The 27500-nt window shown below is 51.3% G+C and overlaps 1 protein-coding gene across 2 annotated transcripts in view; it reads left to right on the top strand.

The window, feature by feature from the left end:
- The window catches only part of LOC115542175 (ras association domain-containing protein 8), a 24743-nt gene extending 15726 nt beyond the window's left edge, over positions 1 to 9017 (top strand). For both annotated transcript variants that reach the window (XM_030354330.1, XM_030354329.1), the window contains exons 6-9: positions 201 to 275; positions 2219 to 2341; positions 4952 to 5075; positions 5661 to 9017. In XM_030354330.1, the coding sequence (XP_030210190.1) occupies positions 201 to 275; positions 2219 to 2341; positions 4952 to 5075; positions 5661 to 5776 (438 nt within the window). In that variant the 3' untranslated portion in view covers positions 5777 to 9017. The remainder of the gene's footprint in view (positions 1 to 200; positions 276 to 2218; positions 2342 to 4951; positions 5076 to 5660) is intronic.
- The last annotated feature ends 18483 nt before the right edge of the window (positions 9018 to 27500 follow it).

Raw genomic sequence — 27500 nt, 5'->3', positions numbered from 1 at the left:
CGCTCTTGTTCACTCTCTCTCTCTCTCTCTTGTTCTCTCTCTTGTTCTCTCGCTCCCCTTCTCGCTCTCTCTCGCTCTCTCTCTGAATCCATGGGGCATTTTATTGCTTGCCTTCTAAAAGTGGCAATCTTATTATTGTGCGTTCTCCCTCGGAGGAGAGCTTCATTAATTTGATTCGTCGCTCCCCCTCTTTTATGTAGACCATGGAGGCGGGGCTCGAGCAGACGAGACTGCAGCAGGAGGCGGAGCTTAACCAGCAGGCCAATGAGGAAGAGGTAGGTACACCCTTCACATGATTGGTCGTCAGGGGCGTCCGTCGTGTAAACCTGCCCCGGCAGAGGCCGTCGTGCTCAGCAGCAGACTGCGTTGACGTTAGTATCGCTGCTGGGGGATTCATCTGTAGCACGCGGCTATAGAAGGTCGTTCAAGGCGTCTTAGTATTGGGGCGCCGCGGGCTGACCCCTGAGGGCCGAGGGAAGACCCCTGAGGGCCGAGGGGAGACCCCTGAGGGCCGAGGGGAGACCCCTGAGGGCCGAGGGCAGACCCCTGAGGGCCGAGGGCTGACCCCTGAGGGCCGCGGGCAGACCCCTGAGGGCCGCGGGCAGACCCCTGAGGGCCGAGGGCTGACCCCTGAGGGCCGCGGGCAGACCCCTGAGGGCCGAGGGCTGACCCCTGAGGGCCGCGGGCAGACCCCTGAGGGCTGAGGGGTTGTGTTCTAATCCCGTTGAGCTCTGAGCTGGTCCACAGCCGGACTGGTCTCCTCAGGCTGGGAGTGCTGGTGGTGAGGCAGTGGGTCCTCCGTCGTTGTCCGGCCTCTCTTTAGCTTCGTGGGTCCACGCTTGAAATAATCATCATAATTGATCAAATAAAATATATATAAAGCCTACATAATTATAAACCTTTATTTGATCATTACGGCCCCCTTGTCTTTAGCTAAAGATCCGAGGAGCAGGCAAAATGGGATTCCGTTGTTTAATATCGTCCGTAATGCTTGCTAATAAAGTTTTGACTCCATACCCTAATAGTACAACCTTATGAAAGAACACCACCACTCCGCCTGGGTCACCTCCAAACTGGTTCCCGAGGCCAGTGATTCATTGGCTGTTACCGTAGCGATGCTGGCCAACATTGTGCTCAGTCGTAATATGATTCACAAATCATTCATTAGCTAAGCTCCATGGGCGTGTGTGTTTTGTGTATTGTGTTCAATGGTGTTTCTTAGCTTTGTTCCGTGTGGCTGTTTTCCCAGTCATTAATAGGGTAATAAGGGCTTTATATATCCCTGTATATACAGGACAGGAGCCATTCGATCTAGATTACAAAATAAACCCGCAAAGAGTTAGTTCGGTGCTTTATGCCATCGTACTGCAGGTATGGGATATTCATACGGCATCAGTGTGTAATTAGGGCGGAGTCATGGTACTAACGAGACGTGTGGGGCGGGGTCATGGTACTAACGAGGTGTGTGGGCGGAGTCATGGTACTAACGAGGTGTGTGGGCGGAGTCATGGTACCAACGAGGTGTGTGGGCGGAGTCATGGTACTAACGAGGTGTGGTGGGCGGGGTCATGGTGCCAACGAGGTGTGTGGGCGGGGTCATGGTACTAACGAGGTGTGGTGGGCGGAGTCATGGTACTAACGAGGTGTGTGGGCAGAGTCATGGTACTAACGAGGTGTGTGGGCAGAGTCATGGTACTAACGAGGTGTGTGGGCAGAGTCATGGTACTAACGAGGTGTGTGGGCAGAGTCATGGTACTAACGAGGTGTGTGGGCAGAGTCATGGTACTAACGAGGTGTGTGGGCAGAGTCATGGTACTAACGAGGTGTGTGGGCGGAGTCATGGTACTAACGAGGTGTGTGGGCGGAGTCATGGTACTAACGAGGTGTGGTGGGAGAAGTCATGGTACTAACGAGACGTGTGGGGAGGAGTCATGGTACTAACGAGGTGTGGTGGGAGGAGTCATGGTACTAACGAGACGTGTGGGGAGGAGTCATGGTACTAACGAGGTGTGGTGGGAGGAGTCATGGTACTAACTAGGTGTGGTGGGCGGAGTCATGGAACTAACCCGCTGTGATTAGTCCAGGTGCAGGCCCAGCTGTGCCGGGTGTTGTGGGCGGGGTCATGGTACTAACCCGCTGTGATTGGTCCAGGTGCAGGCCCAGCTGTGCCGGGTGTTGTGGGCGGGGTCATGGTACTAACCCGCTGTGATTGGTCCAGGTGCAGGCCCAGCTGTGCCGGGTGCGGACGGAGCTGGAGCAGCAGAGCCAGCAGAGCTCCCGTCTGGAGAACAGCTGTCGGGCGCTGGAGCGATCGTTGGGCCAGTCGTCCAAGAGGCTGCAGGTCAGCTCCCGAACCGCTCAGTGGGCGTTATTGATTTTGATTGATTGATTGATCTTTTAATGTCTACATAGGCAGGCTGGTGGAATCTGTTTTCAGTACAGCTCCTTGGTACAGGTTCAAACATTACAATAAACATTAAACATATAACATAGATATACATTACAGACACATTACATAATACATAAGGGCCCTGCTTAATCCTCAGCGTTCAGAGGTCAGAATTTTAACCGCAGTAGGAATGAAACTGTTTTTGAAGCGGGTAGCTTTGGAGGTAATTGACCTGTAGCGCCTCCCTGAGGGCAGTAGCTGGAAGGCAGAGTGTGTAGCGCCCCCTGAGGGCAGTAGCTGGAAGGCAGAGGGTGCAGGGTGTGTAGCGCCTCCCCAAGGGCAGTAGCTGGAAGGCAGAGTGTGCAGGGTGTGTAGCGCCTCCCCAAGGGCAGTAGCTGGAAGGCAGAGTGTGCAGGGTGTGTAGCGCCCCCTGAGGGCAGTAGCTGGAAGGCAGTGTGCAGGGTGTGTAGCGCCCCCTGAGGGCAGTAGCTGGAAGGCAGAGTGTGCAGGGTGTGTAGCGCCCCCTGAGGGCAGTAGCTGGAAGGCAGAGGGTGCAGGGTGTGTAGCGCCCCCTGAGGGCAGTAGCTGGAAGGCAGAGGGTGCAGGGTGTGTAGCGCCCCCTGAGGGCAGTAGCTGGAAGGCAGGGTGTGCAGGGTGTGTAGCGCCCCCTGAGGGCAGTAGCTGGAAGGCAGGGTGTGCAGGGTGTGTGGGGTCAGAGATGATCATGCGGGCTCCGCGTTGAGCCTGTTGTTGTTCTTATGTCGTGATCCGCTCGCCGGTGTGTAGCGTGTCATGTGTGGCGCCACACCGGCCTGGCCGCAGGGGGCATGGCCTCGAACCGGCAGGGCAGGGGGCGTGGCCTCGAACCGGCAGGGCAGGGGGCGTGGCCTCGACCCGGCAGGGCAGGGGGCGTGGCCTCGAACCGGCAGGGCAGGGGGCGTGGCCTCGAACCGGCAGGGCAGGGCGCTCTTACAACCTCTGTGAACATCATAGACGGGCGTGTCCACCTAGATGGCGGACAGATGAGCAACGTTTGCTCCAGTCCACCGGGTGGGCTGGTAGACTGATCTATCCAGCACAGATCTAGGTGGACACGCCCACTTGTGATGTCAGAAGAGGCAGTTTTTCTAAACTGCCTGTAGCGGCCAATCACCCTCAAACCATGTGGTATAATATGTCCCCTTTAAAGGGGAACCCCGTGTTCGGCGACTCTACTGGACGATGATGTCATCGGCCCTGGGTTTCAGTTCTAACAGTAGAACCGTGACGTCCTCTTCTCGGGTTTCCCTCGCGCTGAAGGTGTGGCCGACCAGGATTCTCTTACAGCACACGTTTGAAACGGCACTCTCTTGGAGAACGACGTTTCCCTTTAAGGGAAGATCTTCTCCATGGCATTTGACTTCCTTCCAAACGAGTACAAAACAACAAATCAAAGCTATTCCTAGAGACATCGCGTTACGTGTTTCTTAAAAGCTAAAACATTCTGGTGAATGGTAAAAGTGATGGTAATATGTTAACAGGGGGAATGTTTTTACAGGAGGAGGAGAAAGTACTCTAACGGGGGCAGTGTTTTAAGAGGGAGGAGGAGGAGGAGGAGGAGGAGTAATGATTTTACAGGGGGAGGAAGTGAGATCCCAGGAGGAGTGAGGAGTGGTATTTAAGTAGTAAAATGAGTATTTCAGGAGGAGCAGGAGGTGGCGTGGTTTCACAGGAGGAGGACAGGGAGGAGTAAGACAGCATTCTTGGTCTGATTAGGAGTGGGGGCCGGGGTAGGGAGTTGCGTAAGCAGCGAGGGGATTAAGTGATCTGCATGAAGGCCTGGTTCCTCTCGCTCTGTCCTGACCACAGACATCAGGGGGTTCTAAGGAGGTTAAAGCCTCCAGAGCTCCGCTGACGAGGCTGAGCCCAGGGGTACACCTCACATAGAGATCTTTATGTCGGCCGAACCTCAATGTCCACCGGAGCAGAATCCGAGAAGACCGGCGTGTCGAAACACAGCGTCGGAAGGGAATGAACGCTTCTGCATTTTGTGGCTTTGGGAAAAGAGACACTCTATCCTGTGAATTGCATTATGCAGTATTATGATTCATGCACAGTATGTGCACGGTGTGACCATTGAGGGACCCTGGATAGGGGGTTCTGTGTGTGTTTTGATTTTGTCATTGGTGGAGACTCAAAGGGGGCGTCGACTACCTCTCAAAACGGCCGCTAGAGAATTTACACAAGGCTTAGTGTCGATCATATAATATAAATTAAACCCATATAATCAGTTGTGTTCTTATGGGCTGGGTTCTGAGAGTTCCTGGGTTCTGATTGGTTCTGAGCGGTCCTGTGTTCTGATTGGTTCTGAGGGTTCCCGGGTTCTCCTTGGTTCTGATTGGTTCTGAGCAGTCCTGGATTCTCCTGGGTTCTCCTGGGTTCTGATTGGTTCTGAGCGGTCCTGGGTTCTCCTGGGTTCTGATTGATTCTGAGCGGTCCTGGGTTCTGATTGGTTCTGAGCGGTCCTGGGTTCTCCTGGGTTTTGATTGGTTCTGAGCGTTCCCGTGGGTCTGGTTTCTGCAGGACCAGGACCAGGAGCTGGAGCAGCTCACCAAGGAGCTGCGTCAGGTCAACCTGCAGCAGTTCATCCAGCAGACGGGCACCAAGGTCACCGTGCTGCCGGCCGAGCCCGGGGACGAGGACCGCGGTACGCACGCACGCACGCACGCACGCACTCAGTCAAACTCAGTCGTACACACACACAGTCGCAATCACACAGTCGCACTATCGTACACACATACACACTGTCGTACACACACACATTCACACAGTCGTACACACACAGTCGTACGCACATACATCACACTGTCGTACATTCACACAAATTCACATGCAAAGTCGCGCACAGACACACACATACACATACACGCTTGCATAGAGGCGCGCGCATACCCACACACATATATACACACATGAAGCTTCTAATAGTTTACATTTGATTCTTTAAGGAGGAATGGTCAGAGACACAGTGCTGCTGTCGTTTTGTGTTTAATCATAAAAGTGGCAACACATCGCCACCTGGTGGGTAAACAGAGAACAAACGTTTCGTTTTTTTCAAAAATCCCTCCACTATTTAAAAACTGTCTTTTGAAATAACTTAAGGTATCATTCAATTTTTGGGGGTACTTGCAACTTGTTATTCGAACAGTTTATCCACTCAAAGCCTCGGACAGGTTTGTGACTGCATGAGTCGTCTCGGCGGCTGACCGTCCGCCCCTCTGTCGCCCCCTAGAGGCGGAGCCCGGCTCCCTGAGGCGGCTCGGCTCGGCCCGCCTGCTGCCCAGCGACCTCCGCGACCTCCAGGGCCCCGCCTCCTCCAGCCTCAACCCCGAGGGCATCTACGTCTGAGCCGCCCCCTCGGCCCTGCCCCCCTACAGGGCTCCAGGGGCCCCCGGGGGGGGGGGGGGGGGGGGCAGGAGCAGCTTCCACCCCCCTACGTACGAAGGGAAGGTTGACCCCCCGCCATGCCTCGGAGGGGGGCTCTTCAGTACTGCTGCCGGGGGCTCTGGGGCGAGACGCCGGAGGGGTTCCAGTGCCTGAGGCCGGGCGGAGGCTCGGACTACGTCCTAAACCCAGAAGACGAAATCAGTGAAACGTTCTGTTTTTATTTAGATTAACCTTCACACATCCCAGCTCTGCGACAGCGACGCAGAATAACAACGAGGATAACGCAAACTCCTCCGGGCCTCCACCTCTCTCAGCGTCAGCCCCAAACAACGCGCGACCCCCTGATGTATAGGGGGTCCCCTACAATGTCTCAAAACAAAAGGCTGCTTTTGATCTGAGACCCCCAACACGGACTGGACTGCTGTGAGGGACCACCCTGGGGGGGGGTGAGGGGGGGTTGGTCCATACTGAAGGAGACGAAGGGAAGTGTTGAGATTATTGATGGGGTGGGAAAGTTGTGTCATGTTGCCACACACACACACACACACACACACACACACACACACACACACACACACACACACACACACACACACACACACACACACACACACTCTTTAATGAAATAATAGCCATATATGATTGCCTTACTCTGGTTGAGGGTATTTCTGTCCCATGTAAACCAGAGGTCAGTTTAATTTTGATTTTACTCTTCTAACAGATGGTCGCCTAAAGCTATGGTTCCTTGAATAGATTTTTCTATTCAATTTGCCATTCAGCTATTAGTCATTGATGAAATTGTTGCCAATAGTTGGTAATCAATAGTCAGAGCTACAGATGTCCAGTAAATCATTGAATAATTACTACTTATTTTTTCAGACTATGGGGATTGGTTTCATGTTTACAAATATGCAGCGAGCGTTCATAACTAATCTCTTCTGCTTGTTTAAACCTAACCTAAACCCTCTCCTACGAGTATGCTAAAATGAACTGCTAGAAGCTATAAACTGATTTCACGAGGCATAATTAAGTATTAACCTTTTTTAAGATTGTACATTATTTTTGAATAAGTGAATGAGATCCTCCCAGTCCATGTAATGAATTAACCGCTTTCACACTAACTTTTCATGAGATTATTTCAGTTATCGTATTGCCTACAACGTCCTAGTTTCACCACTAGATGGCGGCAAGGTCAACATTATTTATGGGGGCTAACCGCTAACCGTCGTCCTTCTGCCTCAACTGTGTCGCATCACTCGTTTCATTATTTAACACAATCGTTATCGTTTTGTACAGATACTAACATACAAGCACTTTAACTCTTCAATGAACCGTTTTAAGAAATGTCCCTCACACACATTCACTACTATTTTGTTCTTAAAACGGTGCCAGAGTTTATCATCCTTTGCCCTAATCTATCCTCTTTTTAATGAAGAAGCTGTGCTCTCTGTTCTGTTTATTAATAATTTCTCTACAACTGAAGATGTCTCATACGAACCAAAGCCGATGATGTGTCAAATATATAGTAGCATTAACATGAATGTAATGTTTTCTTAGGAATGCAGGATATACACACGCTAGTCTGTAGTACTGTAGCAGACCTATTCAGCACGCTTTAGGGTTTGTTTTAGCCTTTATAAGACGGATGGATGGACGAGGCGGTCATGGAATACATCATTTCGCCTGTGTTTAAATTGATAGTCTTTGTGACTGAGCAGATTTTGTACCCGCTTCAACACCGTGGGGTTAAAAACAAACTATACAGTCGAGTTGTTTTCCCCAAGGTGTCTTTGAAATGCTAATCTCTCAACAAGGGGCGAAGAGAAGATACTTGCTGTTGCATTCTGGGATTACAACAACACCACCATTCTTAAGGAGGAGAGGCAGGGGGGCGTGAACAAATAGAGAACGAGTTCCCGCCAAACAGAGACTTCTCCACCGCCTGCTCTCACCCCTCGAACAGGATTTGAATAACAATGGCATGCCTTACGGATCGAACTGAACTGTAAATACTAGCGTCTACACATCACCGCTTTCTATCAAATATCTTTTTTGTTTGTTTTGGTTTTGTTTATAAGAAAATCGTTGGGCCGTCGGTGAGGTTGAAATTGAAAGCTGTGGGCCGACGCGATCGTTTTTGTGTGCGTGTGTCGTAGCCTACACGGCGGTTGTTTTAGGACCTAAAGGGCTGATAATGGTTCCACGTCGACGCAACGCAAGGGGCTTTACGGACCCTTTACGTCTTGCGGACCCTCCTTGCGTTCAACGCAAGGGCCTGACGTGCGCCTCACAAAAATCATAACCTTGCGTCGAGGCGACGCAGCAGCAAGGGCTGTGATTGGTCTGCTAACTAAAACCTGACGCAGAACCAAGACAGGTTCACGACTGCGTTGAAGCGTCTGCGTGGTCCTTGCGTTGCGTCGACGTGGAACCTACACAAAGACGGGCAGCAGGATGCGGCTTAATGGTCGAGGTCCGGTCGGGCTACAGTCGGCTCTATTGTAGTAACGTTAATTATGCATTAACTGTTGCCAAGATGTCCACAATGCAGTGAAACCTTTTTTCGTTTTGGTAAACATTGAAACAATGGCTCAAGGTGACGAATATCAGGTTAAAATATCCATCAGTTATTATATAAAGCTTTGAGCTGTGCTGTGATAAAATGTTAGTTACAAATGATGACGATGCCATTGTTGACTCGGATATATTTTTTAAACTTGGAAGTTCTGCTGAAGTTAAAGCAGATCTGTCCCCACTTTTTGATTTAAGTAATTCAACCAAACGTCAAAAAACAATATAAAATTGTATAGGCTATATACTGTAGCATAGACAGAATTAGTTTTAGCAATGACGTACGATTTCTGCATTAACTCATACACCTGTTTGAGATGTTATCAGGTTAATATTAATAACCTAATTTTAATATCATTTGACGGACTGTATACTGTAAAATTGTCAAGTTCACACATCTTGGCCAGCATTAATAACTCCATTGCATCATGAAGAATGTGACATGACTTATATTTATAATGTTTATTTTTATCCTGTAATGTACATACCATGATTGTAGTTGAGAGCAGAATGAAGTAGGCCTCTCTTTCTCCATGAACTACAACAGGTCAGTGTAATATAACTAAATAAAAGTTCTGTCAATTGCATTTTATAAAACATGAAAAAATAAAATAAGAACAAAGATGACAAACTTAAAGAATATTCATTTGTTGATTCGCGTTCTTATCCCGTTATTTGGTTCTGTAGTCGTTTTCCAGTCGTGGAGGTAACAGAATGGTGGAAGGGACTGCAGACGACATTCAGTTAACTGGAAGCACCATTTTTGGTCGCTTCCAGTTGGCAGGAGGTAAGTTGTGACGGTCGTATATGTTATCGGCATTAGTAAGTATATTTAGTTGGTTTCTTCAGTTAAGCCAAAGCCCCTTAATAATAGCCCGTTGAGGCGGTTTCGTACGATGCTGTGGGTTGGCTGTAATCACACAGACCAAGGAAGTACATTATTCATTTTCCTTGGTTTAATTTAAACCAGGCTTCGTTGAGAAATCGCCCGCGAAATAAATGTGGGTCTGAGTCTCCTCTGACGGCTTTGATTCCCTGTCATCACCACCGGTTTCCTATCGGGGCTCGCAATCGAACAAGAGAACCCAAACAACGTCCCACTTCAAGAACAGATTGAAGGTAAACTGCAATAAACTCGATAGAAGGTCCTTTAGAAGGTGAAATTGCCGGAAAAGCTGACTCCCAAACTTTAGATCCTGGCCGGCCGGTGATGAGACCGACGTCACTTGTCATACTTACTTTACGACAATTGGTTGAGTATAAATTAGGGGCTTAACGAAAGTTTGGAAAGTGTTTTTTTCCCTTCTTTTTATAGCCCAGACTGTTATACGAGAAACCAGTTTGGGCTGTTGTCCTTCGGTCTTCCCCAGTGCATTCCAGGTTTAATACGTTAATAAAGTTCACCAGCTGTGTCACAGGGGCTCTGATTGCATCTGTGACCCTCTCTCTCCTGACAATAATTGAAGAGTTTCAATTCCAAAGCCCTATATCTCTGTCAGTGAAAAGGCGCTGTCAACACTTGAGTTGGCTATTGTTCCCCCAAGAAGTGCTGTCCTTTCAGGGGCTTTCACACCTAGGGATGGGGAGACATTGTCTTTATGTTAGGGAACTAAAATGCCACTAAACCTATAATCTATACCTAAAGCTAGATTGTCACAGTGGTATTGTCTGTGGAAGTTTGTACAACAGTATGTATTTACAATATTGTAGACATTAACCAGTATTTTATTTTTGTAGATTTACTGTCTGTTATTCTATTGGGACTCAGGAGATTCTGGAGAAATGTATATTTCATGCCTTTTTAAAGTATTTTTCTTTTTCACCAACTAGACTACAATACTCGACAGAAATAGTTCAGAGAACTAAGCATCAAAAAACGAGCGCGACTAGTCTCCGCTTGGAACAGTTTATTCCCCATCTCCTGGGTTCTTCTTAATTTCAGAGATTTTGCCGATTTCAGAGATCTTACCAGCGAGTTCTTTCAGGCTATCCCTTTCTTTTTTTGTTTACTTGGAGACTTATCTCTTCCAACTCAGCCGCTGAGCTTTATCAAGGCATTCACATCAAAGTATCTCCATTCTATCACAAGAGAAATCGGTGGGATGCCAAAGTGTGACAGTCTTTTGTGGGGAATGAGCCTGGTTGGGGATGAGAGATCTTGTGTAAGGAGAGATGAGAGGAGATGTTATCCTGTGTAAGTCAATTTGATGCCGACAAGATGTTTCACCTTATATAACCACGGTAAAAAAGGAAGAATGAAGAAATAACATGCCAACACAACGTGTGTGTGTGTGTGTGTGTGTGTGTGTGTGTGTGTGTGTGTGTGTGTGTGTGTGTGTGTGTGTGTGTGTGTGTGTGTGTGTGTGTGTGTGTGTGTGTGTGTTGCATATTTACAAAACTAGGTCTGCATGTGTGTGTGTGTGTGTGTGTGCATGCTCGCAAGCATTGTATTTACAGAAGTGTGTGTGTGTGTGTGTGTGTGTGTGTGTGTGTGTGTGTGTGTGTGTGTGTGTGTGTGTGTGTGTGTGTGTGTGTGTGTGTGTGTGTGTGTGTGTGTGTGTGTGTGTGTGTGTGTGCGTGCGTGCGTGCGCACGCGGTGGCGGAGCTGCCCTGAACAGCCCTGTGGCCCCTCAGTGAATGAGTGGATGTGGCACTGTGATGGCAGTAGGTGGCAGACAGATGGGCATCCATGAATTATGGAGATGATGAGCTTTGATAATAAACCACCGCACACTCCGCTGGATAGAAGTAACTCTGTTGTTGCCAAGTTACGTGATGCATGGGGCCGTGCCACCAATCAGTTAGATGGTTTGATGGACCTCAAAACCCAACCGTCTCACCACCGTACTACCCCAAATTATAGGAATTAACAAACCATAATGAAGCGATTTTCCACTCCGGTTTTTCCTAGTCTGAACGTGAACTTCTTAAAGTGGTAGTGTCAAAGATTCAGATTTCGATTTTGTTAATAAATGTACTTTAAGTTACTATCGCCAAATGAGAAAATGCAATAGGGATTGAGCCTAAGGCCAGCTTATGAAAGTCCTTGCATCAACAGTATTATGAATGTAACTAACTGATAGTTTTAAAACTAGATAAAACTCGTCTAGCTAGTTTTATATCTTGGAAAAATGAGCACTTTTTTCGCTAACGTCTTTTTTGGGGAGTGGTTTGTTTTCTCGATGTGGTCGAAGGGTCTCTTCCGGTGTGGCTAAAAACTTTTAACAGCTGACGCGACAGATTGCGATCTATTTCACGAGGTGTGGCAATTACGACAGCATTTAAAGATGACATTTGATGTGGATTATTTGAAGTCATTAATCTTCATGCAGACTACTTCCGCTTGTCATTATCAGAACGGCGTCAAATTTCGCGAACGGCTCCACGTCGAAGCGCGACCACAATTAGTTCTCAAACGATGAGGTGTGGATCAAGTAGTTTTCAGTCGCTACGCTGCAAAGTTTTCTGGACTTTTACCCCCATTGAATAATGATTTGCACACGCGCACACACACACGCACACGTATTTACATTTATATGAAACAGATACCAAACATGTCAATAACCGAAGGCGCAAAATTAGCTCGCAACACACGACACCCACTTTATCATCTGACACTGCCCTCCACACCCCAAACATATGGGCATTGGGCACACATATGCTGGCGCACACACACACACACACACACACACACACACACACACACACACACACACACACACACACACACACACACACACACACACACACAGCCCTCCCCCATCCCAATAGCCGTGTCCATATCCCTCTATTTTCCTAAATGAGGAGAGACAACCTTATTCCGGAACCGACACGGAAAAGCAATTAAAAAGGAATTAAGTGTGTGGAGGCAGCAATGTGATATGATACCCGACGCCTATTGTAAATGTCAATGTTATTACTGTGCTGTTGTTTGGCCGCTCCTTGGCTGGCCTCGTCCGTTTCCCGGAGTGACAGCGCTGGGCTCTGCTTAATGAAGCCGTCCCAGGCAGCAGCAGCAGCCCAGGGTGTGTTGGCACGCAGGGCGATGGGCGACGCCTGCCCTTTTAACGCGTGTAACTTTCATTAACTTCCACCGTGCCAGCGGTAATATCATCCCCGCCAGCCCGGTCTCCGCCGCCGCCGCCGCCAGCCCCCCCGTAACGGCCGTGCCGCTAACACTCGTTCCCCTCCTAATACGTTTCTAATTCACTACCAGAGGCACCGCGGCGGAGAGACGCACAACCGGGTGGTGGTCGTTTGTTTTGTTTGTCTTTAGCACCGGGAGGGGAGGATCCACCGGGAAGAGTTGGACTATTACTGGGGCTGTCAAAATGGGAACAAATAAAATCGCTTCCTGTGTTTGGCTAATCATGCCGCACACGAGTCAATAACAAGTATGTGACGTGATCGGCATCAAAGATAGTTTCATTTCCCCGGCATCTCCGTTATGGTCGGGCTTATGGGTCGGATTGGAGCTGGGTTAGCCGGTAGCACCAAGTCCAAGTATGGCCAGATCTCATGGTAGATGAGATATGAAATAAATAAAATAAAAGTAGAGTGTATTGTACTCCTAGAAATGTTAAGTTGTACCCTTTTAAATGGCAGACAGGTATGAATGTTGCTGGCCTACAGCTGCCTGTATTGAGGAGCGAGGCAGTCTACGTCTACCGGCACAAACTACTCCAAGCTGAACTCCTGCAGAGTCTGCACCCACGCAGCCGTTAGCTAACAGGCACACCCGTACCCCCCGCCCCTGAGAAGGCATCGGGGGCTCCACAACCACCCAGGGTTAAATGCCTTGCTCATGGGAAGTGAAGTGAGAACAATAGTTTGGAATTCATCGTTGTTCTTTGTTTATTGGGTAAGTTTGCCAACACATGCAAATGTTCTTCTTTGTGACACACACACACACACACACACACACACACACACACACACACACACACACACACACACACACACACACACACACACACACACACACACACACCCCTCCCTTCAGCCTGGCTTTGTTCTCCGGTGTAGTCTTTGAGGGTCTTTCTCGTCTCGGTCGATCATGACAGCCACGTGTGATGATGTCACAAGATGAAAGGCATAATTTACAATTCGGTGTCTGCTCTGTGTGTGAGAGCGTGTGCGTGTGTAGCGGCATGTGTGTCTGCGTGTACACGCTCACACACAGCCACATGGCAACATTTCCAGGACTTGGGTGCACACTCATTTGCCGATATACACGCATGCGTCCACGTACACACACACACACTGCACACAGAACAAAGCACATCACATTGCTACTAGAAGAGTGGGTTTTATACAATTGGAATTTTCAATTTGTGTTCCTTTTGTAAATTAAATTGCATCAATACAAATATTTTTGTGAAGGATGGAATACTACTGTCGCATAAAAAGATGAAAACATAAGGCACCAAACCAAACAGGAGTACGATATCCGCCCATGGTCGTATCAATAGATGAATGGGGCACCCCGACAGACGGGCAACGCTCCTGTAGGGGTCCGGGTGGATCCCAGAACAGAACCTCTCGTTCACTGCTCAGGAAGAAGACCCTCTGTCTGCCGCCGCTCCAATTACTGCAGGACCCCCCCCCCCCCCCCGCCAGGGCAGCCCCCCGAGGTTGTAGGAGTGCCCCCCCCCCCACCCTTTACTTTGTCTCGGTGCCCTTGAGCAGTAATTGGTTGCATCCCTCCAGAATCAGTCCAGGTTCAGGTGGTGACCGGGTGGGGGGCTGGGGGGCCGGGGGGGGGGGGGGGGGCTGGGGGGCCGGGGGGCGGGGGGGGGGGGGGGGGGGGGGGGGGGGGGGATTGGCTGGGCCAATCAGCCAGCTGTCAATCCTCGTTCCGGCCGGACCAGAGCTGGGGGGATAACTAACAAAGTTAGGGGCTCACGGATACAGACAGCAAGAGGCATCTCTCTCTCTCTCTCTCTGTCTGTCTGTCTGTCTGTCTGTCTGTCTGTCTGTCTCTCTGTCTCTCTGTGTCTGTCTGTCTGTCTCTCTGTCTCTGTCTGTCTGTCTCTCTCTCTCTCTCTCTCTCTGTCTGTCTGTCTGTCTGTCTGTCTGTCTGTCTCTCTGTCTCTCTGTGTCTGTCTGTCTGTCTCTCTGTCTCTGTCTCTCTGTCTCTCTGTCTCTGTCTCTCTCTGTCTGTCTCTCTGTCTCTGTCTGTCTCTCTGTGTCTTAGCCGCAGAACAGACGTGAAGACTTAGCCCTGAGGCTAGCAGCCCTGTGGCTAGCAGCAGCTGGGGCTACCTCCGTCACCACCTACCGAGGCGGTGAAGTCACGCTCGGTGACGTCACCGCTTCCCGCGTTGCTCTGATTCCTGCAGGTTCCCATCGTCCTCATCCTCCCCTCTGCTGGAGTCCCTGCAGGCTCTGACCTTCATCGTCTAGCGTCTTCTTAAGGCTCCTTTTTACTCTCTCGTCGCGGCTTAGAGGGCATCTCTCTCTCTCTCTCCCTCTCTCCCTCTCTCCCTCCCTCCCTCCCCCGCCTGCGGGCGTCTAGCAGAGCGTCTTGGCTGTTTAGAAGACAGAAGACGTGAGCCGGCCTGGGACTCCGCCGCCGCCTCTGATCCGAACGTGAAGGTCGAACCCGCCACCCCCCCCTCACGATCATCCAACGCCGGAGAAACCCCGTTAAGGTGTCCCTGAGCAAGGCACCGTCACGCCGAGACTAACTCTGGAATAAACGCCCCCCCCCTCCCCCTCCCCCTCTAGCTTTTATCTCCAGTCTGGGGGGGGGGGGGGGGGGGGTGGAGGAGGACTCCATCAGCCCGGTGGTGCAGCGCTGGGAGTCGAGAGGGGGAGACCAGAGAGGAGGAGGACGAGTCCTGAATGCTGATGACAGAACCCCCGGCAAACATCATAGTGTCAAACACAGCGACTCTGGTGAGGGGGGGGGGGGCACTGATAGAGGGGGCGGGGGGGGTGGGGGGGGGAAGAAGCCGGGTAGGAGGGCGGGAGAGAAAGCCTTAGAAGGGAGAGAGGGGGGAGAGAATGGAAACCCTGTAGAGAGAAGATGGGGGATAATTGTATTAATGGCATATTGCGCGCCCCCTAACAGGTGGACAGTGTGTGCGTGGATGGACCAGGGGGTGGAGGGACAGTGGTGGTGAGGGACAGGGGTGGGAGGGACAGGGTGGTGGAGGACACTGGTGGAGGGGACAGGGTGGTGGGAGGGGACAGGGTGGTGGTGGAGGGGACAGGGTGGTGGAGAGAAGGTAGGCAGTAGGTTAAGTTGTGGTGGTGACATAGTAAGGCAGTAGGTTAAGGTGTGGTGACGTAGTAAGGCAGTAGGTTAAGGTGTGGTGGTGACGTAGTAAGGCAGTAGGTTAAGGTGTGGTGGTGACGTAGTAAGGCAGTAGGTTAAGGTGTGGTGACGTAGTAAGGCAGTAGGTTTAGGTGTGGTGACGTAGTAAGGCAGTAGGTTAAGGTGTGGTGACGTAGTAAGGCAGTAGGTTAAGGTGTGGTGGTGACGTAGTAAGGCAGTAGGATAAGGTGTGGTGGTGACGTAGTAAGGCAGTAGGTTAAGGTGTGGTGGTGACGTAGTAAGGCAGTAGGTTAAGGTGTGGTGACGTAGTAAGGCAGTAGGTTAAGGTGTGGTGGTGACGTAGTAAGGCAGTAGGTTAAGGTGTGGTGGTGACGTAGTAAGGCAGTAGGTTAAGGTGTGGTGACGTAGTAAGGCAGTAGGTTTAGGTGTGGTGACGTAGTAAGGCAGTAGGTTAAGGTGTGGTGACGTAGTAAGGCAGTAGGTTAAGGTGTGGTGGTGACGTAGTAAGGCAGTAGGTTAAGGTGTGGTGGTGACGTAGTAAGGCAGTAGGTTAAGGTGTGGTGACGTAGTAAGGCAGTAGGTTAAGGTGTGGTGGTGACGTAGTAAGGCAGTAGGTTAAGGTGTGGTGGTGACGTAGTAAGGCAGTAGGTTAAGGTGTGGTGACGTAGTAAGGCAGTAGGTTAAGGTGTGGTGACGTAGTAAGGCAGTAGGTTAAGGTGTGGTGACGTAGTAAGGCAGTAGGTTAAGGTGTGGTGGTGACGTAGTAAGGCAGTAGGATAAGGTGGTGTGGTGACGTAGTAAGGCAGTAGGTTAAGGTGTGGTGGTGACGTAGTAAGGCAGTAGGTGAAGGTGTGGTGACGTAGTAAGGCAGTAGGTTAAGTTGTGGTGGTGACGTAGTAAGGCAGTAGGATTAGGTCTGGTGGTGACGTAGTAAGGCAGTAGGTTAAGGTGTGGTGGTGACGTAGTAAGGCAGTAGGTGAAGGTGTGGTGACGTAGTAAGGCAGTAGGTTAAGGTGTGGTGACGTAGTAAGGCAGTAGGTTAAGGTGTGGTGGTGACGTAGTAAGGCAGTAGGTTAAGGTGTGGTGACGTAGTAAGGCAGTAGGTTAAGGTGTGGTGGTGACGTAGTAAGGCAGTAGGTGAAGGTGTGGTGACGTAGTAAGGCAGTAGGTGAAGGTGTGGTGACGTAGTAAGGCAGTAGGTTAAGTTGTGGTGGTGACGTAGTAAGGCAGTAGGATTAGGTCTGGTGGTGACGTAGTAAGGCAGTAGGTTAAGGTGTGGTGGTGACGTAGTAAGGCAGTAGGTGAAGGTGTGGTGACGTAGTAAGGCAGTAGGTGAAGGTGTGGTGACGTAGTAAGGCAGTAGGTTAAGGTGTGGTGGTGACGTAGTAAGGCAGTAGGTTAAGGTGTGGTGGTGACGTAGTAAGGCAGTAGGTTAAGGTGTGGTGGTGACGTAGTAAGGCAGTAGGTTAAGGTGGGGTGGTGACGTAGTAAGGCAGTAGGTTAAGGTGTGGTGACGTAGTAAGGCAGTAGGTTAAGGTGTGGTGGTGACGTAGTAAGGCAGTAGGTTAAGGTGGGGTGGTGACGTAGTAAGGCAGTAGGTTAAGGTGTGGTGACGTAGTAAGGCAGTAGGTTAAGGTGGGTTGGTGACGTAGTAAGGCAGTAGGTTAAGGTGTGGTGACGTAGTAAGGCAGTAGGTTAAGGTGTGGTGGTGACGTAGTAAGGCAGTAGGTGAAGGAGGAGCAGGAGGGAGACTTGTGGACGAGGTGGAGACGTTGAGGGTCTTGGAGAATGCGTTCAGTCGCATCTCATCTGCACTTAGGGAATACAGACGATGACGAACGATAAGGATGTTGTTGTTACTTCATTCATTCTAGAGGATCATTACTATCCACTGTATAAACTAAACACAACATGAGGCCACCACACCTTACCACCACACCTTAACCTACTGCCTTACTACGTCACCACCACACCTTACCTATCCACTGTAGAGCTAAACACAACCATGAGGCCGGCAAGCAGGGATGGACTGGCCCAAAAATTTGGCCCGGGACTTTGGGATGGAGAGGCCTTTGATGAGACCGCGGGAATAGCGCGCGTTGAATTTTGCCACGGTGTAAAATAATAAAAACTAGTTGTGAAGATCACTGGGAAATATTTTATAAGCAATCTTGTCCATGTACAAAATATTAGAAATTGCATGTGCCTAGAAAGGTAAATCAAGGCTGAAAATGATCTAAATAGTGCAAGGTACAATTAATTTTAGTGGAATTTTTATTTTAATACACATACACAGGGTTTGGGAGATGGGGGCGGGGTCGTGGGTTTGTTGTGCGTTGCTGTGGTTACCGGTGTTGAAGTGTTCCAATGGTTTATTAGCGGTGGTATCTAATAAATCGCTCTCTAATCAATACTTCATTCACTGCCTCTTCCGTGGGCATTACAATATTATGAATTGTTCTCCGACGTCTCTGGTACTTCCATAATTAGTTTAAGTCATTATTATATTGCCAAACATGCTCGCTAGTGCACCTGTCATAGCTATGCTGCTGTGTCCTGTTCCCGCCTAACCATTGGTCTCGCTGACAGGGGCGTCGCCGTCAACCTTGGCTTTTCCACGGAAAAGGTCGGTTAATTTAGCACATTTGGCTGCGTCTTGCTCTAACATTTTTTTCCTTTTCAACCTCAACTTCTGAGCGCCACCCAATTCTTTTGCCTCTCCACCACCTTTTTGACATTTTCGTATTTCTGTGTAACTTCAGTGAGATCAACGAGAAGTACCGGGTAAGTGACCCCCGTGTGTCAGGCTGAGCCAATCAGAAATGACAGACCGCGGAGCAGTCCAAGTTGGGAGGGGCCGTTCGGCCGTTCGCTTTGGCCGCTCGCTTTGCCCCCATACACTGTGGGGGTGCTCCCCCCTCTAAATTGACAGTAATACATCGGCCCATAGACATCGCATCGGCCCCGTTTCACCGTCAGGAAGAGCTCCGTTTCGCGCTGTAAGTAAATATCCGGCAGCAGGCCACCCCAAATCACGGCTTACTCAACTTTTTCATTTTTTTACATCTTTTACAAAAAAAAAAATATATATATATAATAAAAATAAATAAAATCTAAAAGAATTACGGCCGGCCGGCTCGGCCTGAAATCGTCCGGCCGTTCGGGAAATCTCCCGAACCTCCCGATGGCCAGTCCGCCCCTGCCGGCAAGACACAAGTACATGAAGTCATCGATCGAAAGGGACTTACAAGTAATGTGTCAACAGTGGAGTGGCCACAGAAATCCAAAGTACCGCACAAGTTTGTTAAAGACAACGAGTGGACTGAGTGCCGGGCTGAGCCACAGAGATGACAACACAAAGTTAGCAAATGATTTTTGTTAAGAAGTCAAGTGCGTAATAATTGCATTTGGGGTTAACGGAGCCGGGCTGTCTCCACATTCACAGCTCAGAACAGTCGGCGCACAGCGGCAGGCGAGGAGCTCCGAAGAGAAGAGGTGCTCTTCAGATGCTTTAATTAAAGCATGACTGGATTGCCACAGGGAAGACCGCAATAGTGGCTTTATTGTGTGTGTGTTGTGTGTGTGTGTGGTGTGTGTGTGTGCGTGTGTGTGTGCGTGTGTGTGTGTGTGTGTGTGTGTGTGTGTGTGTGTGTGTGTGTCCCTGTTTTTGGGTGTGCGGGGGGGGGGGGACTCCAGTTATACTTTGGTGTATTTAAGGACATCAGCAACAATCTGTACCAGTGAGACCCGCACTGAGCCCTGCAACACATATAGAATTCAGATTGATCATCGTCCCCATCCCATGAACCATCTCTGGTCTGGTGGGAGACACAGACACACACACACACACACACACACACACACACACACACACACACACACACACCACACACACACACACACACACCACACACACACACACCCCACTAAACACCAGCGGCTGTCCGGTCGTTTGATGAACATCATGTGCCATATGCCAAGGCCTTTAAAACAGCCAATCAGATCCCAGCTCAGCCTCACTCATGCTGTAGAATAGAGACGGAGCCACAAAGGCCGTTTCTATGTCCAGTGAAAGCCCTTTGATGGATGCTCTGTCCATTTATTATTTTCTGATTTATTTCACACTTTGATGGGGATTTCTTCTGCCTCTACGGCATTTTTTCAATTGGCTTTCCTCATATTCTACTCTTTTCCTTCTCTAGCTCTCACTCCTTCTCTCTCTTATCACTATCTCTCTCACACTCCTTCTCCCTCTCCAGCTCTATGCCACTCCCTCACTCTCTTTCGCTCTCTCCTCTCTCTCTCCTCTCTCTCCATCACTCTCTCTCTCTCTCTCTCTCTCTCTCTCCTCTCTCTCTCTCTCTCCTCTCTCTCTCTCTCTCTCTCTCTCTCTCTCTCTCTCTCTCTCTCTCTCTCTCCCCTCTCTGTCTCTCTCTCTCTCTCCTGTCTCTCTCTCTCTCTCTCCCCCTCCCTCTCTCTCTCTCTCTCCCTCTCTCTCTCTCTCTCCCCCTCTCTCTCTCTCTCTCTCCTCTCTCTCTCTCTCTCCTCTCTCTCTCTCTCTCTCTCTCTTCTCTCTCTCTCTCTCTCTACCCCCTCTCTCTCTCTCTCTCTCTCTCTCTCTCTCTCTCTCTCTCTCTCTCTCTCCCCTCTCTCTCTCTCTCTCCCCCTCTCTCTCTCCTCTCTCTCTCTCTCCCCTCTCTCTCTCTCTCTCTCACTCTCTCTCTCTCTCTCCCCTCTCTCTCTCTCTCTCTCTCTCTCTCCTCTCCCCCTCCTCTCTCTCTCTTGATTATGTCAAGCTAGAATCGGGGGGGGAAGTGTCACTATGGAAACAAGGGCAGAGGTATTGGAGGGCTCTCTCTGGCTCTCCCTCCATCTGGGAGAGAGGGGAGGAGAGAGGGGGAGATAGAGAGGGGAGATAGAGAGGGGAGGTGGCGGAAGGCTGCCTACCGTTGAGGAAGCTGAGAACATCAAAGTCTAACAGTTTTAATTCAGCCTCGCTGAAGTGTACGAGGTTAGCGGTCGGCGTGTTATTGCTATTTCATTTATTCACAGGCTGATCTGGGAAGAGTGTATCTGGGGTGTGTGTGTGTGTCTGTGTGTGTGTGTGTGTGTGTGTGTCTGTGTTGTGTGTGTGTGTGTGTGTCTGTGTCTGTGTGTGTGTGTGTCTGTGTGTGTGTGTGTGTGTGTGTGTGTGTGTGTGTCTGTGTCTGTGTGTGTGTGTGTGTCTGTGTGTGTGTGTGTCTGTGTGTGTGTGTGTGGTGTGTGTGTGTGTGTCTGTGTGAGGTTCCATTTCATCTTTCATCGAGTTTGCGAACAAAACAACGTTACTCAGAGTTGCAGAGTGTGTGTAAACGGAGCGCCGTCATCACGGCGGTGATACGAGGAGAACGGGGGAGACGGTCACACAGAGCACTGGAATCAGGACCAAAACTTTTACACCTCAAGAGCTTATTTTTAAATCAGAATTAGTTTCAGGGGACAAATTGGGAAACTGTGTAGACTCTCAGAACGTAGGCGATAGCTTTTACCAAAGTGTGTGTGATTCGATTTCAGAGGCACCCCCCCCCCCCCCCCCCCGGACCAAACTAAAAGTGTGAAGACGTTCCGCTACGGCTGTCGGAGGAGGTGTGGAAGAACGGGAGGAGGAGTGGGAAGAAAAGGGGAGGGAGGAAAAGGGGGAGAGAGAGAGGCGGGGGATAAGGGGGGAGTGGTGTGTGGGTGGGGGGGGGGGTATGATAGTGCGAGAGGGAGAGAGGGGCTGAGGCATTCGCAGGGAGCCGGCGAGGAAGATGCAAGCAACGCTCTCTCTCTCTCTCTCCCTCTCTGTCTCTCTGTGTCTCTGTCTCTCTGTCGCTGGGGGGGGGGGGGGGGAGGACGGCGCGGGGGGTCCAGTCTTCAGCCGGGGGGGCTGGTGGGGGGAGAGGAGAGGACGCCAGAGAGAGAGAGAGAGAGAGGTCTGGTCCCGCACCAGGCACAGCCAGACCACCGGGGGTCCACCGCGGCTCCTCAACCTGTGAGGTACGTTACCCCCCCCCCCCCCCCCTCTAACCCTATATATCCCTCGTCCTCACAGCGAGACTTAACGCACGGCCGGTTCAGTCATGTGTGAAATGTAAAGAGTATTGTTGAGCCTAGTGTGTGTGTGTGTGTGTGTGTGTGTGTGTGTGTGTGTGTGTGTGTGTGTGTGGTGTGTGTGTGTGTGTGTGGTGTGTGTGTGGTGTGTGTGTGTGTGTGTTCAGGCACACCCATTGACATTGCTGTTTAGCTGCATTTAACGTTTTTTAAAGATTGAAGATGTCCATTTGCTCCTCCATGCGTTTGTTTGCACCTGTTACTGGTCGGAATCCATTTGTGTATCGTTGTTTTATTTTCGTTTTTGACCGTTGCCTTTTTTATCCTAAATACACTCTATTTTGTGGCGGGTCCCTTGATAAGAGACTATCGATGAACCATCACGTCAATATACTAAACTCAAAGAGCCTCGGCTCACTGCCGACGGCGCACGCTTTCAGACACTCTGTTCTCCACTAAGGTCGACAAAAAACGAAAAGTAAAAAGAGAAGCGTAGAACCCTCAGGTCCTCCCCGGCGGTAGGACCAGTCGACGGGGGCAGGTCCCCCCCCCCCGTCGACTGGCCCTACCTCCGGGGAGGACCAGTCGACGGGGGGGGGGGACCTGCCCCCGTTGACTGGTCCTCCCCGGCGGTAGGACCAGTCAACGGGGGCAGGTCCCCCCCCCCGTCGACTGGTCCTCCCCGGCGGTAGGACCAGTCGACGGGGGCAGGTCCCCCCCCCCGTCGACTGGTCCTCCCCGGCGGTAGGGCCAGTCGGCGGGGGGGGTAACCTGCCCCCGTCGACTGGTCCTCCCCGGCGGTAGGGCCAGTCGACGGGGGGGGGGGACCTGCCCCCTCGACTGGCCCTACCGCCGGGGAGGACCAGTCGACGGGGGCAGGTTACCCCCCCCCCCCCCCCGTCGCGCCGAGAGAGACTCCGTCGCTGGCTCGTTTTTTTTCCCGCTCTCTCTATTACGGACGCATTAAGGGAAGAGTAATGCTATCAGGCAGCTCATCGATCTCCCTCAGTGTCCCTGGGGGGGCGGTCCGTCCCTCAGTGTCCCTGGGGGGGGGGGGGTGTCCGTCCCTCAGTGTCCCTGGGGGGGGGGGTCCGTCCCTCAGTGTCCCTGGGGGGGGGGGGTCCGTCCCTCAGTGTCCCTGGGGGGGGGGGGTCCGTCCCTCAGTGTCCCTGGGGGGGGGTCCGTCCCTCAGTGTCCCTGGGGGGGGGGTCCGTCCCTCAGTGTCCCTGGGGGCGGTCCGTCCCTCAGTGTCCCTGGGGGGGGGTCCGTCCCTCAGTGTCCCTGGGGGGGGTCCGTCCCTCAGTGTCCCTGGGGGGCGGTCCGTCCCTCAGTGTCCCTGGTGGGGGGTCCGTCCCTCAGTGTCCCTGGGGGGGGGTCCGTCCCTCAGTGTCCCTGAAAGGGGGGTCCGTCCCTCAGTGTCCCTGGGGGGGGGTCCGTCCCTCAGTGTCCCTGAGGGGGGGGGGGGGGGGGCGGTCCGTCCCTCAGTGTCCCTGGGGGGGGTCCCTCTCACTCGTGTCCGTCTCACTCCTCCGTCTACACAGATCTAAAGCTGCTTCCCTTTTTTCCTATTTGGCGCAGCATTCCGATTCAGAACACACACACACACACACACACACACACACACACACACACACACACACACACACACACACACACACACACACACACACACAGGGACAGGTCGGTGCACCAGGATGTGATTCTCTTCACCTTATCTTTTTAAATTGCTTCCACAACGTTCTTAACTTTATCTTACTGTACCGCAGTATGCGACTAAAATGTGTGATTAAAAAAAGATGTAATCCGTTTTGTTAATAGGTTTAAATGTCCCGTATTTCTCAGGATATTGGAAACGATTTGTTCTCAAACGTGTGATTCAATAGCCCACCAGATTTAAAAGTACATTATGGCCGACATAAATAAACAGCATGAACTGTCTTCATTAAGAATGAGCAGAACTGAACGCAGCAGAGATTGTTATTCAACGACAAGCCATAGAGAAGAACTTGGTGTGTGTGCGTATGCGTGCACACGAGTGTGTGTGTGTGTGTGTGTGTGTGTGTGTGTGGTGTGTGTGTGTGTGTGTGTGTGTGTGTGTGTGTGGTGTGTGTGTGTGTGTGTGTGTGTGCGCCGTCACCCAAATTCAACGGGGACATACCGGATCTCCATGATTCAGTAACATATAATAACATATAATACCACTTTATCAAAGATTCTTATGGAATAAATAAAATACAGCGAGAGAGCGAGATGCATTTTAAATGGTGTGTGTGTGTGTGTGTGTGTGTGTGTGTGTGTGTGTGTGTGTGTGTGTGTGTGTGTGTGTGTGTGTGTGTGTGTGTGTGTGTGTGTGTGTGTGTGGAGAGAGGGGTTCTAATGCTGTTCCTCGCGGTTCAATTAGTGGGACCGGAGACAACGGATCCGAGTGCCACCTGAAGGCTCATTAGTCGGCCCGACCAATTAATTGGAACCTTTTAAAAACGCGATTGCACTTTCATTCAGAGACCTACGCGCTCCTCGTTTGAAAATACCCTGTGGTGATGGTGGTGCTGATGGTGGTGTTTATGGGTGCTGGTGTTGGTGGGAGATGGGGTGTGGTGGTGGTGTGGTGGTGGTGGTGGTGGTGGTGGTGGGGGAGGTGGTGGAGGTGGTGATGGTGGTGGTGGTGGTTGTGGGGGTGGTGGCATTGGATGTGACGGATGAGGTGTGGGTGGTGGTGGGTGTGGTGGAGGTGGTGGAGGTGGTGGTGTTAGAGGTGGTGGTGGTGGTGGTGGTGGTGGTGGTGGTGGTGGTGGTGGTGGTGGAGGTGGTGGTGGAGGTGGATGGGCTGGGATTGAAATAGTATTGATGTCTTAGTGGGCGGGAAGAACCTTTCATTGTGCTTTACGCGACATATGGAACGTACTTTAACGTATTCCATTATATATAAACCAGCGCGGCTTCAGAGGCTACCCCCCCCCCCCCCCGATCTATAGGAGAGGTCTCCCGCTGTACGAGGGGGTGCTGCTGGGGTGACTTACACTACAGAATGTAAACCAGTGGGACCCAGAGGAGAGAAGGAGGGGCCCATTGGCCTCACTTTGACGCTCGAAGACATAGGTCTCTACGTCTTTATATGCCTGGGGGACAAATCTGTTGCTCTCTCGCTCTCGCTCTCTCGTTCTCTCTCTCTCTCTCTCTCTCTCTCGCTCGCTCAGTCTTACTCGTACTCTCGCTCTCTCTCACTTGCTCTTGTTCGTTCTCTCCTCTCTCTCTCTCCCTCTCCCTCTCTCTCTCTCTCTCTCTCTCTCTCTCCCTCTCTCCTCTCTCTCCTCTCTCTCTCTCTCTCTCTCCCTCTCCCTCTCCCTCTCTCTCTCTCTCTCTCTCTCTCTCTCTCTCTCTCTCTCTCTCTCTCTCTCTCCCTCTCTCTCCTCTCTCTCTCTCTCTCCCTCTCCCTCTCCCTCTCTCTCTCTCTCTCTCTCTCTCTCTCTCGCTCTCTCCACTATGTATTTGTATGTGGATGCATGGCAGCGTGTGGCCATGTGTGTGTATGTGCGTGCGTACATGTTTAAGTGTATGCGAGCCCAGAGTGTATGGAGATCAATGCAAGCAGCTGTTCACCCGCACTTCAAACGCTGCACTGTTGTTGGCGCGGCAACGCAACCGACAGGCCCTAGCAATGGGGGGGGGGGGGGATCAAAGGCTAATGAGACAGCCATCGCACGCCCGCACCAAGCAGCACCATGAATATTGATGGAGAGAGACGGAGAGAGAGGAAGAGAGAGAGGAGAGAGAGAGAGAGAAGAGAGAGAGAGAGAGAGAGAGAGAGAGAGGAAGAGAGAGAGAGAGGGAGAGGGAGAGAGAGAGAGAGAGAGAGAGAGAGAGAGAGAGAGAGAGAGAGAGAGAGAGAGAGAGAGAGAGAGAGAGAGAGAGAGAGAGAGAGAGAGAGGGGGGACGGGGAGAGGGGGGAGAGAGGGGGAGAGGGGGGAGAGGGAGAGAGAGAGAGGGAGAGAGAGAGAGAATTGGAGGCGAGAGGGAGCGAGGTGGTTGGGGTAACAATACACGGCAAGATTCGCAAATACAAACCCTTCATTTTTCATCAGTTTCTCCGAGAAACGACCGCAGAGCCAGAATACGTTATCCTCACCCCCAAGGAAAAATAGAACGCGCTCTGGACAAGCTGAGACTTTAGATTTCATGCATGTGTCGTGACTCACTGTGAGCTGAATTAACAAATAGGATCCAGTTCTCTGCTATGGCTTCACCCCCTAAAATCCATCAGACCTATTGTCTGTCTGGACTGCATGTAGACCTATTGACCAAGTCTGAGAGACCGGTATTCACTCAGAGTTTATTTAATGCAGAGCTGTATCTGGGATCCACACACCACTAAAGCCTGCCATGTCTTCCCCAGTACATCATAATTAGGGCTGAACCGTTTATATCGAGGTATTACAAGACATTTTTCCCACCTCATTTTCTATTCCGTGTGATGCCTAGCAAAGTTTAAATTAGCCCCAAAAGCAATTCAACCAATTACAACTCCCCCCCCCATATGAGGGAGGTATACTCTCACCTTCCTGGTACCCACTTAGTTTTGCCTAGTTCCCTACTCCCTACAAATGTGGGTTCTAGATCAAGTCTATGGGATGTTGAGCGCTGCCTGTCACCGTGGCGATGGTGCTCAGCTCATGAGCGATCTCCACTTGACTTTGCACAAACGTCTCCTTGGCCACGAGACGTCCGCTCTCAGCGTTGTGAGTTGCTCTCGAATAGCGGAAACAAGGGAATTCCAATCAGGGCATTTGGTAGACGCTTTTATCCAAAGCGACTTACATCGGTTAATACACACATTGACACACCGACGGCAGAGTCAACCATGCAGGGCGACAGCCAGCTCGTCAGGAGCAGTCAGGGTTAAGTGTCTCGCTCAGGGACACATCGACACTCAGCTAGGAGGAGCTGGGGATCAAACTAGCAACCTTTCGGTTACAAGACAACTGCTCTGCCTCCTGATCTAAGCCGACCCCCCAGGGAAGAGTCTTTCTCTGTTTAAAAAAATGGAATTTCTATTGGAAATGATGTTCTAAGGGATTCGTTAACTGCCCGGACTAACGAACTAACCCGAGGTTACAGGTGTGTGCGTTTACATATGGTGCATACAAAGGTAACTGAGACTGTGGTTCTGTAGTTATAGAGATCGGACTTAATGAGCAGCAGAGAACATTCACGCACTGAGGGAGACGTGTCAATTCCGGCGCACGCCTCAATCCGACAGTTAAAGCATCACCACGCGCCGTCGTGTTCCAGGACCATCCCCCCCCGTCCACGTCTGTCCCCCGTCCCCCCGGGGGACAGACGTGGACGGGGGGCGGCCCCGCCGTGTCGGGCGGAGACGGATGGGGCGCGAGGGGGCGGCTGGCTGCCTGCTGGCGGCTGGCTGCCTGCTGGCGGCTGGCTGCCTGCTGGCGGCTGGCTTTGTGCTGGATACTGGCTGGCTGCTTGCTGGCGGCTGGCTTTGTGCTGGATACTGGCTGGCTGCTTGCTGGCTGCTGGCTGCCTGCGAGTGCAGGGCGGGTCCGCCCACGTCAACCCGCTCTGCCTCGTAAATCAACCCCCCCCCCCCCCCCTCCCGTGGGCCCTATCTACTCGCCTCAGACCTCCAACAGCTTGTTCTGGGAGTGTGACGAGGCCGAGGCCCTGCGCGGTCACGGCCGCTATCGATCCCCGCCGCCCAGAACGGGTTCATTCCACTCCTCTCGCGGTTCACCTCGCAGCATG

The sequence above is a fragment of the Gadus morhua genome, chromosome 4 (genome assembly GCF_902167405.1).
Source record: "Gadus morhua chromosome 4, gadMor3.0, whole genome shotgun sequence".
Classification (NCBI taxonomy): Eukaryota; Metazoa; Chordata; class Actinopteri; order Gadiformes; family Gadidae; genus Gadus; species Gadus morhua.
Note: the sequence above shows the minus strand (reverse complement) of the source record. Positions and strands in the feature narration are given on the sequence as shown.